General features: G+C 48.6%; 1 protein-coding gene across 1 annotated transcript in view; it reads left to right on the top strand.

Annotated features, from left to right (window-relative positions):
• The first annotated feature begins 259 nt into the window (after positions 1–259).
• The window catches only part of LOC148443351 (solute carrier organic anion transporter family member 1A2-like), a 93,918-nt gene continuing 81,056 nt past the window's right edge, over positions 260–13,121 (top strand). The window contains exons 1-2 of the mRNA XM_088462940.1: positions 260–335; positions 12,765–12,860. Of these exons, the coding sequence (XP_088319066.1) occupies positions 12,807–12,860 (54 nt within the window). The 5' untranslated portion in view covers positions 260–335; positions 12,765–12,806. The remainder of the gene's footprint in view (positions 336–12,764; positions 12,861–13,121) is intronic.

Genomic DNA, 13,121 nt, shown 5'->3' with positions numbered 1-13,121 from the left:
CGCTGATCTCTGCAGGGACTGATGTGCATATGTAACGGTGGACAACGGTAGGACTCCAGTTAATAGGCGCTAATGTCACTGAGCGTCTATTTGGGAGGTTGCAGCAGTTTTCTTACCCCTCCAGTATCAGCTCTCAACCTCCAGCTCCTTTACAAGCTCAGTCTCTCTATATTTCCGCAGCTCCGCCTGAGGAACTCCCTTAGGGGTCGTCCGACACTCCCCTCTTATGCTGATTGTTCTCAGGAGCCCCCCCGGATGACACAGCTTGGTCCCACCGGACGTTCCCCGCCTCAGAGACTCCGCTGCTTGTCCCGGAGTACGGCTGCAGCCTTCAGGTAAGCATCAAGGCAGCGCAGCCCCTTCTCCTGTCCAGCTGCCACACCAACTGCCCACACCAACTGCCGCCCAACTGTCAGTACAAACCCCTCTGGTCACGGGGTAGTGTTTCTCTATTGCATTGGAGGTCCAGTTTCTCCAGACGCACGCCAGCTCCTGAAGCTGGATACATTGTCCACTGTCACCAATGAATACATTCAAATGTCCAGCACACATATATAAGGGTACACAACATGAGGTACTCCCAGGTTCTGGGGTACCACACACACATAAAACAAGGGGGTAAATTTACTAAAGTCCGATTTTGTTTTCTGTTCTATTTTTCATTCGATTTTGGTTCAAATTTTTTATGAAAGGATTTACTAAAGGCAAAATCGAATGTCAAATCGAACAGAAAAAGGAATTTGAAATTAAATCGAATTTCTTAAAAACATCGATGTTTTCACAAAGAGGACAATAGGATCCCTTCATTTACTAACATTCGATTTGTAAAACAAACTCAAACTCGAACTGCAAATCCCCAAATGAATAGAAGAACTTTATGCTTTCATTTTCAGCATGAGCAGTTCGATTTGACATAGATACATGCATACATCCGTGAGATGCCTGCTTGTATCTTACTGTAACAAGCTTGTAAAGAGTTAAAGTTAAAAACAAAATGACGTGAGGTCCCCCCCTAAATACACAACCAGCCCCAGACTTTTCATAGCCAGTTCTGGTTGTGTACGTACAGGCAAATTATTGTGTAGGGTTCCCCTGTGCTAAGCACAACCAGCACTGGGCTCTGAGCTGGCCCTGGTTCTGGAATTACAGGAGAAAAAATGCGTAGGATCCCCCTGTAACTTCCACATCCAACACTGGACCCTTTCTAGTGGGGGGGTAATGTCACAGCCAGGAAAACCCTATCACTGGGTTCCCCAACTGAAAAATTACTGCTGACCACTAGTCAGGCCTTGGCTGATAGCCCGGGGCTATCCCCGGAATCCCTGGGTAGTGGGTGGTGGGTTGATAGTAAGTGTAGTGTAAAAAAAGATAAGTGTGAACATTGGGCCTGATTCAGAGCCGGACGCAATTGGCGCTCGCTCGTCCAGAAAATAGGGGTGGCTATTCAAATCAACCGTTCACTCTTTGCGGTTTGTTCACGCCTCTAGGTCTGAAAGAGTGAACAAAACTTGCGGTCGTATTTTTTAAAAATACGCCCCCTGGCCGCTCGCATCCTACATCATGTCCGCTATTTATTAGATTAATCGAGTACATCGACCAGGGTATGAACTGCTCGCTATTCTTGGGGATGGTTTTTGCTACCACAATTTTGCAAGCAGTTCTGGCTATAAAACAACCCAGTGACGTGGTCAATGACGCTGCTGTATTAATTATGCACACCCATAAAACGCCCGTTTTGACCTTTAGGCACGCCTGCGTTCGGATCTCCACTCCCTGTTTTCAAGCACCTTCCCCCGTTACCACCCACATACGCCTACTCCTGTCACTCAAATTATCAGGCATTCGCTATTTTGCGAGCACATGAATTTCGACCGCACTGACTGGTTCGCGCATGCGTATAACGATCCGTACGCATGCGCAGTTGGGCAAACATCGCTCGGAGTGAACGAGCGGCCGATTGCGAGCGGCTCTGAATCAGGCCCATTGTCTTTACGAGTAGAACTGCAGGTCCCAGCAAGCTGTCCCTGCATGCTGGTATTTGGAGAACCACAAATACCAGCATGCGGGGCATTAAGGGCCCGCTGGTACTTGTACTTGTAGTTCACCGGTAAAGAATGGTGGGAGCTGTTCATTGGCTGAGAGAGGTGGGGGTTGACCTTTCTCAGTCAATAAATGCTCAGATACGGCCCTACAAAGGGAAAAGCCGCATCTGAGCACGTCATTCGGGAGGTAACAACCATCATGGTTGTTACCTGTTGCATGGGTCGGGTTTCTCATTTTTTTATTTTACCAAGACCATGGATGCCTACATGGAGAAGAGGACCGGTCCAGGTAATGTAGGTGAGTATGTGTGAGTGTGTATGTATGTAATAAAACTATACTATCACGGTGTGTGTGTATTGTGTTTATTTTAAAATGTCTTATAGGTACCAATGGGCCCTTAATGCCCCACATGCTGGTTCTTGTGGTTCTCCAAGTGCCAGCATGCGGGGGAGGCTTGCTGGGACCTGCAGTTCTACTTGTAAAGACAATGTTTACACTTATCTCTTTTTTACACTACACTTACACTATCAACCCGCCACCCAAGGATTCTGGGCATAGCCCCGGGCTATCAGCCTAGGCCTGGGGTGCCCTGGAGAGGGGGACCCTTTTATTGGTCCATAATTCCCCAGAGATCCCTGGCCTGGGCTGACTAGCGGTCAGGAGTAATGTATCAGCTGGGGAACCTGGTGATAGGGTTTCCCTGGCTGTGACATTACCCGCCCCCCCCGCTAGAAAGGGTCCATTGCTGGTTGGGGAAATTACAGGGGAAACCTACACTTTTTTCCCCCTGTAATTCCAGAACCAGGACTGGATCAGAGCCTGGTGCTGGTTGTGCTTATTACAGTGGAACCCTACGCAATTTTTTTCCTGTACTTGCACAACCATGACTGCCTATGAAAACTCCGGGGCTGGTTCTGTTTTAGGGGGGGACCCCACGTAATTTATTTATTTTTTTTTAACTTGAACTCTTTCTAAGCTTTTTACAGTAAGATACATGCAGGCATCTCACGGATGTATGCATGTATCTGTGTGAAAACGAACTGCTCATGCTGAAAATGAAAGCATAAAGCAGGTCTATTCATTTGGGGCTTAGCACTTTGTTTTGGAGTGGGATTTGGACATGAACATGCAAAATCGAACAGCAAATCACTTCTTGAAACAAGATCGAATTTGAGTTGAAAATCGAAAGCAAAATCCATTCTTAGTAAATGTGAGATTTGCTAAGGAACTTTGCTGTTTGAGTTCAGTTCGATCTTAGCAGATTTCAGAGATTCATAAAAATGAATCTCAAATTGAACCATAGTAAATATACCCCCCAGGACACTGGGGGTCATTCAGACCCACTCGCGAGCACGGCACGCTCGCAAGCGGGTCGATGTTACCCCAATGCGCATGCGCACGACGGAGGGAGCTCCGTCATGCGCATGCGCAAGACCCGGACTGCGACAGCCAAGCTGTCGCTCCGGGTCTCGCACCAAAGGGGGCATGCTGTTGATGGTGACTGACAGCACGCCCCCTTTGGTGGGCGTGCTGGGGGCGTGGCTGCCAGACGGAGGCATTCCCATGGGAACGCCTACCGTCTGAAGCCGGCCCCACTGACATCAGTAATGATGTCAGTGGGAGTGATTTTGGCTCTGATAGAGCCAAAATCACTCCAGGGCTTGCGGCAGTGAGACCCTACCACAGGGTCTCGTCGCAAGCCCGATGGTCGCGATGGTCAAAGACCACGCGACCATCTTTTTGGCCGCTCGCATATGCTGTGGGTGGTTACCCACAGCTATGCGAGCGGCCAGGAGGCCGCTCCATTTTCAGGTAGGAGGGCACTGATTAAGAGCGAGCGCTCTGATCAGAGCGTTCAGCTCTGAATCAGGCCCACTGTTTGCAGTTACATACGGAATCACTAACACGTGAGGAGGGGTTTGCAATCACTGAGTGCATCAGGGTGAAGACTGGGAGGTGCCCTTAAGTGATTGCAAAAAGGGTCCGTTTCATGTACGCATTAGCCATTAGGGAGCGTCTGGCAAAGCCATTGAGGCCATCACTAAACAGAGCGCTGCCTCCTGGGCACCACGATTCCTGGCACTTAAGAGCATGCACGGGGTCACATTATGCAAATAACGTCAAATTGTCTCATCAAGCCTCCTGTTGGGCACTTGATTTTGAGATAACATTGGTGCCGGCGGTCCGATGGCCGAGGTTTGCTCGTTTGCAGCACTCGGCCATCAATGCTAAACCATCAATGATTTTCATCCAACGGCCATTACTAACCTGAGCTGCCTCCTGGGCACCACGATTCCTGGCACTGAAGAGCAGGCACGGGGTCACGTTATGCAAATAACGTCAAATTGTCTCATCAAGCCTCCTGTTGGGCACTTGATTTTGAGATAACATTGGTGCCGGCTGTCCGATGGCCGAGGTTTGCTCGCTTGCAGCACTCGGCCATCAATGCCAAACCATCAATGATTTTCTTCCAACGGCCATTACTAACCTGAGCTGCCTCCTGGAAACCGCGACTCCTGGCACTGTGGAGCAGGGACGAAGCCACATTACGCATTTCCTGTCAAATTGTGGCATCAAGCCTCCTGGTGGGCAGCACATGTAACACTTTACTGCTCTTCCCAGAGTCCTGGAGTGCCGCCCAAAATATGGGAGTCCCCTGGATATCCCTGGAGAGTAGGTAAGTAAGCACCACATCAGTATATAGACATGTAAGCTGCTCTCCTGACACGCTGAGAGCTCTCATGCTGTGTAAGAAATCGCAATGGGTAATTTATGCACGCCCATGTAACAGCGTTTAAACGGTCAGACACGCCTGCGTTTTCCTGACCTCCTCCCATTACCTCCCCCAAATGCTATCTACCTGTCCCTCACTTTGTGGTGGCTTCCTCTTTGCTTCCTTAATCTCAATGCGATCGCTGCGTGCGCACAGAGCAGCTTCTACACATGAGCAATGGTGCTAAATCTGCGTACATGATCGCTATTGCATTCATCTCTGAATCAGGCCCTTAGTATGTGCTCCGTCCATCCATTGGGTACTGTTATTTTTTTTAGCAAATCCATAAGTCACAGTGAATCCACACACCCAGTCACAGTCCTGGCTCAATTCGGCCAATGGGAGAGAGCAGGGCCGGATTAAGGTCTGTTGGGGCCCCTGGGCAACAAACTTGTGGGGACCCCTATATACCACAGTTTCTCGTCACCCTAGGAATATTTTCTTTTCTTTTTATTCACCTCAGTAGTAATGCCCCTCTTGCAATGCCCACTGTAGTAGTGCCCCTTATGCAATGTCCCCAGTAGCAGTGGCCCTTATGCAGTGCCCCCAGTAATGGTCCCCCATATGCAGTGCCCACTGTAGTAGTCCCCCCTATGCAGTGCCACCTGTAGTAATGCCCCTTATGCAGTGCAGCCAGTAGTTGTCCCCCTATGCAGTGCCCCTTATATAATGACCCCAGTAGTGGTCCCCCTATAGAGTCCCCCAGTAGTGTCCCTTATATAGTGCCCCCAGACCCAGTAGTGGTCCCCCCCAATGCAGTATACCTTATATAGTGCCCCCAGGAGTAGTCCCCCCCTATGCATTGCCCCTGTAGTAGTCCCCCTATGCACTGACCCTAGTAGCGCGCCCCCCTCCCCCATGCAGTGCCCTCTGTAGCGGCCCCGTTACACACACACACACAAAAAATCACAACTTACCTGAATCGCCGCTCCTGACGCGACCACCGCAGTCAACTCTGGGTCCCGGCTCTTCTCCTTCAGTTCAGTATGGGAGAGACGTCAGCGTCATGACGTCTCTCCCATCACACGCTGCGGGGGAACTGGAAGACGGAGCTCATGAGTGAGCTCCAGCCGGCTCCCTCCGTTGTGCAGCAGCCAATGAGAGTCTGTCTGACTCTCATCGGCTGCTGTAACATACACACAGCTGCTGCCGGCGGCTGTGTGTATGTCACTGTGTAGTGTGGACTGCGCTCACCGTGCGGTCTACACTACACTAGCGGAGGGGTCACTAGCGGCGGGTGCAGACAGCACACCGCTGCTAGTCAGGGCCCCTCCATGTGTGGGGTGCAGGGACGACCACCCCTGTCGCCCCCCCCCCCCCTTAATCTGGCCCTGGGAGAGAGGCGCAGCTGCAGATTTGCATTAGTAGCAAAGATAAGACTGGATTTGCGACCACATTTTGCGTTTGAAGATGTGTCTGACTCTGGATAAGGCCCATAATGATGAAAATGCAGCGTTGTGAATAGAAGTTGTCTTTCTGGAAAACAGGAACCCAGGACTAAGTGTAAGATGTGAAGAGATAGAATAAGATTGTATCAGCCCATCAGCCCCGAGCTCACACAATGCCTCAACTTACATTATGCCACATTGTAGTGCCCCCAGCTCACATGATGCCACATTCTAGTGCTCTCAGCTCACATTATGTCACATTGTAGTGCCCCGAGCTCGCACAATGCCTCAACTTACATTATGCCACATTATAGTGCCCCCAGCTCACATGATGCCACATTGTAGTGCCCCCAGCTCACATGCCACACAATGCCCCAACTTACATTATTCCACATTGTAGTGCCCCCAGCTCACATGATGCCACATTGTAGTGCCCCCAGCTCACATGATGCCACACAATGCCCCAACTTACATTATGTCACATTGTAGTGCCCCCAGCTCACATTATGTCACATTGTAGTGCCCCCAGCTCACATTATGTCACATTGTAGTGCCCCCAGCTCACATTATGTCACATTGTAGTGCCCCCAGCTCACATTATGTCACATTGTAGTGCCCCCAGCTCACATTATGCCACACAATGCCCCAGTTCACATTATATTAAATGTTAGTGCCTGCAGTTTGTATTCTTCCCCTTGAGCTCTGAGTTCTAAATCTGCTGCACATGTTCCCCTGCACGGCGATGGGCTGGTAGAAGGGAACAGTCTACAAACAGCTCGCCATGATGTAGTGTAGTGTATTTGTAGTCTGTCCCTATCTGTATCCCATGTAGTGTCACCTGTACTTATGGCACCATGCACTGATGCTGATGTGAGCTGGGTGCAGGAGATTCAGGCACCAGAAGTGGCTCCCTTAAGCCCCCGGTCTCTACAGCAAAGGCACCCCCTTTACGCAGTATAGTTATGCCCCAGCATAGCAGAGTGTTGTACCATACAGTGATACCTTCTATAGCTGTATAATGCACAGACCTAAAGGTGCCCACAGACATAGCGATGTGCTCATGATCAGCCGATTTGTACGATTTCCCTTGAAACTCTCCCCAGCAGCTCTGCACATGATTTTGGTATCCAATCTTCATATGATCTCTCCTACATCCAGACTTTTACAGTGCATCGCGTCCTAGATTGTCAGATCTGCCCTACTGCACGGCAGATCTGACAATGCGATGTGCGACAAGCGGGGACTCACGATTTACTCCATATTTTACACGATCTGTCATTCCAATGTGTCAGAATCGGCCAGATCAGGTAAAGTATCGCTATGTGTGTGGCCAGCTTAAGGACACACAGCAGATCTAACAATAACCCAACACAGTAAAAGTGGTTCCACCTTTCACTGAATAAACACTTATTTGGGGATATAAAATAATACTGAAAGACCAAACATGCAGAGAGATTATATAATAACTAAACAAAATATAAAATCTAAAGAAAATATTAAATCAGGGCAAAGCTTCACTAAATACAGCAATTTATATTGTTGAAAAAACATCACATAATTTCACTTATTCTAATCCATATACACAGACCCAGCTGGAATAATCACTGTAGCTCAGGAAGGGTTTAATACTCTCACACACCTGATGCTCGTGGCCCTGATGCCGGATAACCTGGCCAGGCGATAGGCTGGGTGTGGTGGTGGTTAGCATTAGGGTGCCAGAACTTGGAGGGTCCACAGGCTATGCTGGGAGAGCATGCCCGAATTGTGGCTGCAATGTTAGTATACAATTCATTGTGCATTGTGTGGTGTAAGCTCCTTATGAGTCTTTTCATTTCCCATGTTTGATAAAATGAAATACACAAGAGGCATCTTTAGCGTAGGATCTTGGGGCGATATGCATCCTGCCACTGATCTCATGCACACCGCTGTTTAGTAACGCCGTATGCAGGAATATTTAAGCAAAGGACGGCTCTCCCGATAAGATCTGTCCTTTGCAGTGTGAGGACCTCCAGGTTTACGACCCAGGAGTCTCTCTGTGCAGGCGCGAGCCGCAGGGGACCCTGGGAGAGATCCTATTCATTGGATCAATGAACCTTTTCTAACAGTTGTCAGAAGATGACACTAAAGGGAAATCTAAAAAGGAAGAATTATCCCCATTTTTCTGGCTATTTACATGGATATAGTTATATATTATTCTGTTAGTAAGATGTTATATGATTATATTGTGATGTCTTGAAAAAGTCTCTGTGATCTAGAGACAAAACGCGTTGGCGTCACCAGCTGTAACAATCCTCCTGCTGTAGCCGGAGACCCGTTTACCTGCCTGCCCGGAGAAACCTGGAAGCCAGCTGATCACTACATCCAGCTAGCGTAGCTCCACACTTACGGAGCCCCGTACCCTCTGAGTTCCCACAGCGGCAAGACCCCCTGTAAGCTTTACTACCCCTGCAACATAAAGAGTGGGGGTGTTACACCGGCCGCTGACACCAGTATTGGGACTGGGGATATCGGCATCTACAGACAATTAAGGATCTCTCTACCTGCAGGTATTGATTTAAAGAAGGCCACATTTAATTTTATAGCACATGGATATATGAAGTGCATTTATTTTAAGCTTACTGGACATGCGTATTAGGAACCAAGGCCCTGATTCAGACGCACTCGCAGCTGCTGGCCGCTCGCTGGGTCTGTGGGCGTTTTTTTTTTCTCCGGCCGCTCGCAAAGCTGTGGGAGATCACCCACAGATTGAGCGAGCGGCCAGGAGACCATCGTGATAATAGCAACCATTGGCCTTATGACGAGACCCCGGGGTAGGGTCTAGGCTGCCGCAAGGCCAAGTGGACTCCCTGCTCTAATAGAGCAGAAAGTCCATTACTGACATCAGTAGTGATGTCAGTTTGACCGCCCAACAAACGCCAGGCGTTCCTAAGGGAATGCCTGCGTTTGACCAGCCACCCGCCCACAAAACGGGGCGAGCTGTCACTCACCAATGACAGCCGCCCCGTCTTGATGTGAGCCCCATAGTGATTGAACTTCAGTCGCTCAGCGGGGCTCGCGCATGCGCACGCTGGACGCGGTGCATGGGCAGTGCGCAATTATCGGGCCGCTTGCAAGCGCACAGCACTTGTGAGCGGCTCTGAATGAGCTCCCAAGTCCAATCAGTCATATTAATTACCAACAACACTGCTGTCCTAGATTCGAATTGACTTTCATTTAGCTGCTTTTTTAGAATTTGTTACATTGTATTTTCATGTTTTGCATGTTATCAGTATGTATCATTGTGTCTATTAATGTTGTTTGATTGTTTTTATATGTCAATTACTTTGTGTCTATTTTATCATTAATTTCATGAGTAAACTTTCTATTAATTAACACGTCACCCTGAGTTAGCGCAGTGTCTATCTTGCTGTGATGTTATGGGCCTCATTCAGATCCGCACGCATTGCTGATGTTCACGTAATCAAGTGATTTTTGGCAACTGCGCATATGCCAAAAATAAAAAAACTCCTACGATGCATGCGTTACACAGAGTGCGTGCAAAGGCAACGAATGGGATGGACGGTTTTTTGAGCGATGGTTAGTGGTGCACGCAAACATGATCCATTCAGTGGGCGCGCTATAGGAGCATCACAGGTATGTCAGTGCAAGCGGCGGCATACACAGACGCACAGCTGTGGCCATAGGATACCGTGGTCAGACGAATACACTGCAAGATTCAGTGGTGCATCTGATAGTGGCGCTCAAGGCAGCACCAATCGTATTACAGCGTGCGTGGACGCTAAAAGTGGGCGTCTCAGTCCTTGCACATCCTGCGGAGATCGCAGGTGTATTGCTGTGCTGCATTTTGTCTGCGGGCTGTAAGAACACAACTACACAGCCTAGAATGCATCTTTCAGCACTAGGATGTCTTTAGGGAGCTCCAGAAGATTCCAGTCACATCCAGATCTTGGATGAGGTGCAAAAGAGGCCGCAAACTGCAGGAGGCCTGGAAGGATGGGCCCTTCCAGCAGGAGAGGTTTCTAGGCAGTTACAGAAGACCCCGACCACATCCAGGATTACCGTGGAGGAACAAGTAAGAATTGGGAGGAAATCGCCTTGGCGTTATAGACAAGACGCAGGTCACACGCTGCCGGCAGATGTCAGCAGGACTCAGGTGCAGACAGATAAGTGCACGGTTTATTTTGCCTTATACTTAAGTGGTTAAATGGGGTCAACTAAGATCCCAAGCTGCAGCCATTTACTGAAAGTACAGGCGTAATGTAAATACCTCTGCCCGGGACACTGATTGCTAATGAGAGGTTTCACAAGGAGAGTTGTGACTAGCCCCATCCTGTGGAGTTCCTGAGGGCTGACACAGTATTCTGGGTCCATAAAGTGGGGATCGTTTGGCACTAGAGACTATTTAGCAGGAGCTGTTACTGTTCTGTGGATTGTTTGCAGCATTTGCTGAGCAGAATATGGCGCGTTGCCCGGCCCTACATTCGCTGAGGGAGATCCGTTTGTCCAATTAAAGGAAAAGCCGATTAGAGATCACTATAGCAGAAGTCACTTTCTATGCCGTGTAAAAGATTAATGTGATGTTAGAACATAAGTAACCTGTTCCTCAGATCACTGAAACTGTTATTTGCCGTCTGTTCATTAGAATTTCAGTAGAATAAATATTATAATATTGCTGTGAAATAAGACTGCTATTAATCTGCTGTGGGGTTAAAACCTCACACTACAGGCAAAGAAAATAAACCCATGAGTTCACATTTTATGCCGTCCTAACCCTGTGTTCCTTGCTTCACTTCATGTGATTGGGGAATCCTTGCCTCTCTGCTATAACACTGGGCCTTACACTGCATCTGGGGTGCCAACCATCCGCCCGGTTATACTTGTGACCGCTGCATGCGCTTCTGAGCGCCACTAAGAATCAGCCCCTTATGGGTCCTGCAAAATGGACAATTACAGTGAAAAAATTGTGCAGCTTGTTTCTGCCTGTTTCTCCCACGGATGAGGGAAATCCTGTCTGAGGGGGTCATTCAGACCCACTCGCAAGTGGCAGTACGCTCGCAAGTGGGTCGATGTTCCCCACTGCACATGCGCACGACGGAGGGAGCTCCGTCGTGCGCATGCGCGAGACCCGGACTGCTACAACCAAGCTGTCGCTCCGGGTCTCGCACCAAAAGGGGCGTGCTGTCGATGTTGATTGACAGCATGCCCCCTTTGGTGGGCATGCCGGGGGCGTGGCTGCCAGACTGAGGCGTTCCCATGGGAACACCTACCGTCTGAAGCCGGCCCCACTGACATCACTAGTGATGTCAGTGGGAGTGATTTTGGCTCTGATAAAGCCAAAATCACTCCAGGGCTTGTGGCATGAAACCCTACCACAGGGTCTCCGTCGCAAGCCCGATGGTCGCGATGGTCAAGACCATCGCGACCATCTTTTTGGATGCTCGTATATGCTGTGGGTGGTGACCCACAGCTATACGAGCGTCCAGGAGGTCGCTCCATTTTAATGGAGGAGGGCCCTGATTCAGAGCGAGCTCTCTGGTCAGAACGTCCGGCTCTGAATCAGGCCCTGAGTGTCCTGCACCCTCAGTTATTTCACCTTTCATTTGTTCACAGGAAGATTAGGGGTATATTTACTAGAGTAAGAGTCTTTAAAAGTGGAGATGTTGCCCATAGCAACCAATCAGATTCTACTTAACATTTAACTATCAACTTCTAGATTTAGAAGATAATAGCTAGAATCTTATTGGTTGCTATGGGCAACATCTCTTCTAAAATCTCTCATGTTAGTAAATATACCCCTAGATGTTTTTTTCCTCTAATTCCCCATTATTTGCCTCTACTTTCAGTTATCCTGGTGCACTTGGTGTAGGGGTGTAAAGAGCGGGTGCGCCCACCTGCCCAGCCCTCTATTAAGCTATTGCTGAATCCCTTCTCCCTCGCCCCTCCGTTCACTCTTACACAGATCGGAGCCAGCCGGCCGCAGTCTATAAGATCCGGAAATTTGGGCCGACATCACCTGTACAATTTAGACACATTAGTTGCTGGTGATTGGACGTATCATGGACCGCAGTGGGCGGGGTGACTGGGCCCTATTATCACGGCTGGAAGATGGCAGCACACACATAGCTATCCAGGGCTCAATCTCAATTTGTGATTAAACTGTAATACTGTTGACTATGGGCCTCATTCACAGATGTTCAGTAAAGCGAATTTGCATGGTTGTACAGAGCAGCTGTGCTAAAATACGTAAAAGTCAGAGGATGCAGCCACTGGCTTCAGCATGCCCAGAAAACAGGACAAACATGCCCCCATTTTCTCGAAACGCTCCCCTTCCACACCCCCAAACAGCTGCAGACTGTATCCCACCTTATGTCTGCAGACGCACTACATCCAACATCGCCCGGCCTGATCTCCACATATGCAGATCCTGAAACATCGGAGATTTGCATTAATATCGGTTTAACATAAATCTCTGAATCAAGCTGTTTATAATGTTATTTTTTTCTTATTATGTTGCTATTGAGCTGCATTGTGTCAGGTGTAATATACACTTTGTTTTGCAGAAGGAGGAATAAAACAGTATTAGTCCAACCTAAGAAGTAAAGATGACACAAACGCCAAACCCTGCACAGAAGCGATGTCACGTATCCAAACTCAAGGTAAGGAGCCAGGACACCTGCACAGGAAGCCTAATGTAATACATAATATATCTATAATGCTGGTGGGGGCAGTATTTCCTGGTATGGTAACATCTAATGTAATACATAATATATCTATAATGCTGGTGGGGGCAGTATTTCCTGGTATAGTAACTACTAATGTAATACATAATATATCTATAATGCTGGTGGGGGCAGTATTTCCTGGAATGGTAACACCTAATGTAATATATAATATATCTATAATGCTGGTGGGGGCAG

This window comes from Taudactylus pleione, unplaced genomic scaffold (genome assembly GCF_031769625.1).
Source record: "Taudactylus pleione unplaced genomic scaffold, aTauple2 ptg001296l, whole genome shotgun sequence".
Taxonomy (NCBI): Eukaryota; Metazoa; Chordata; class Amphibia; order Anura; family Myobatrachidae; genus Taudactylus; species Taudactylus pleione.
The sequence above is the reverse complement of the archived record's forward strand: the minus strand, read 5'-3'. Positions and strand labels throughout refer to the sequence as shown.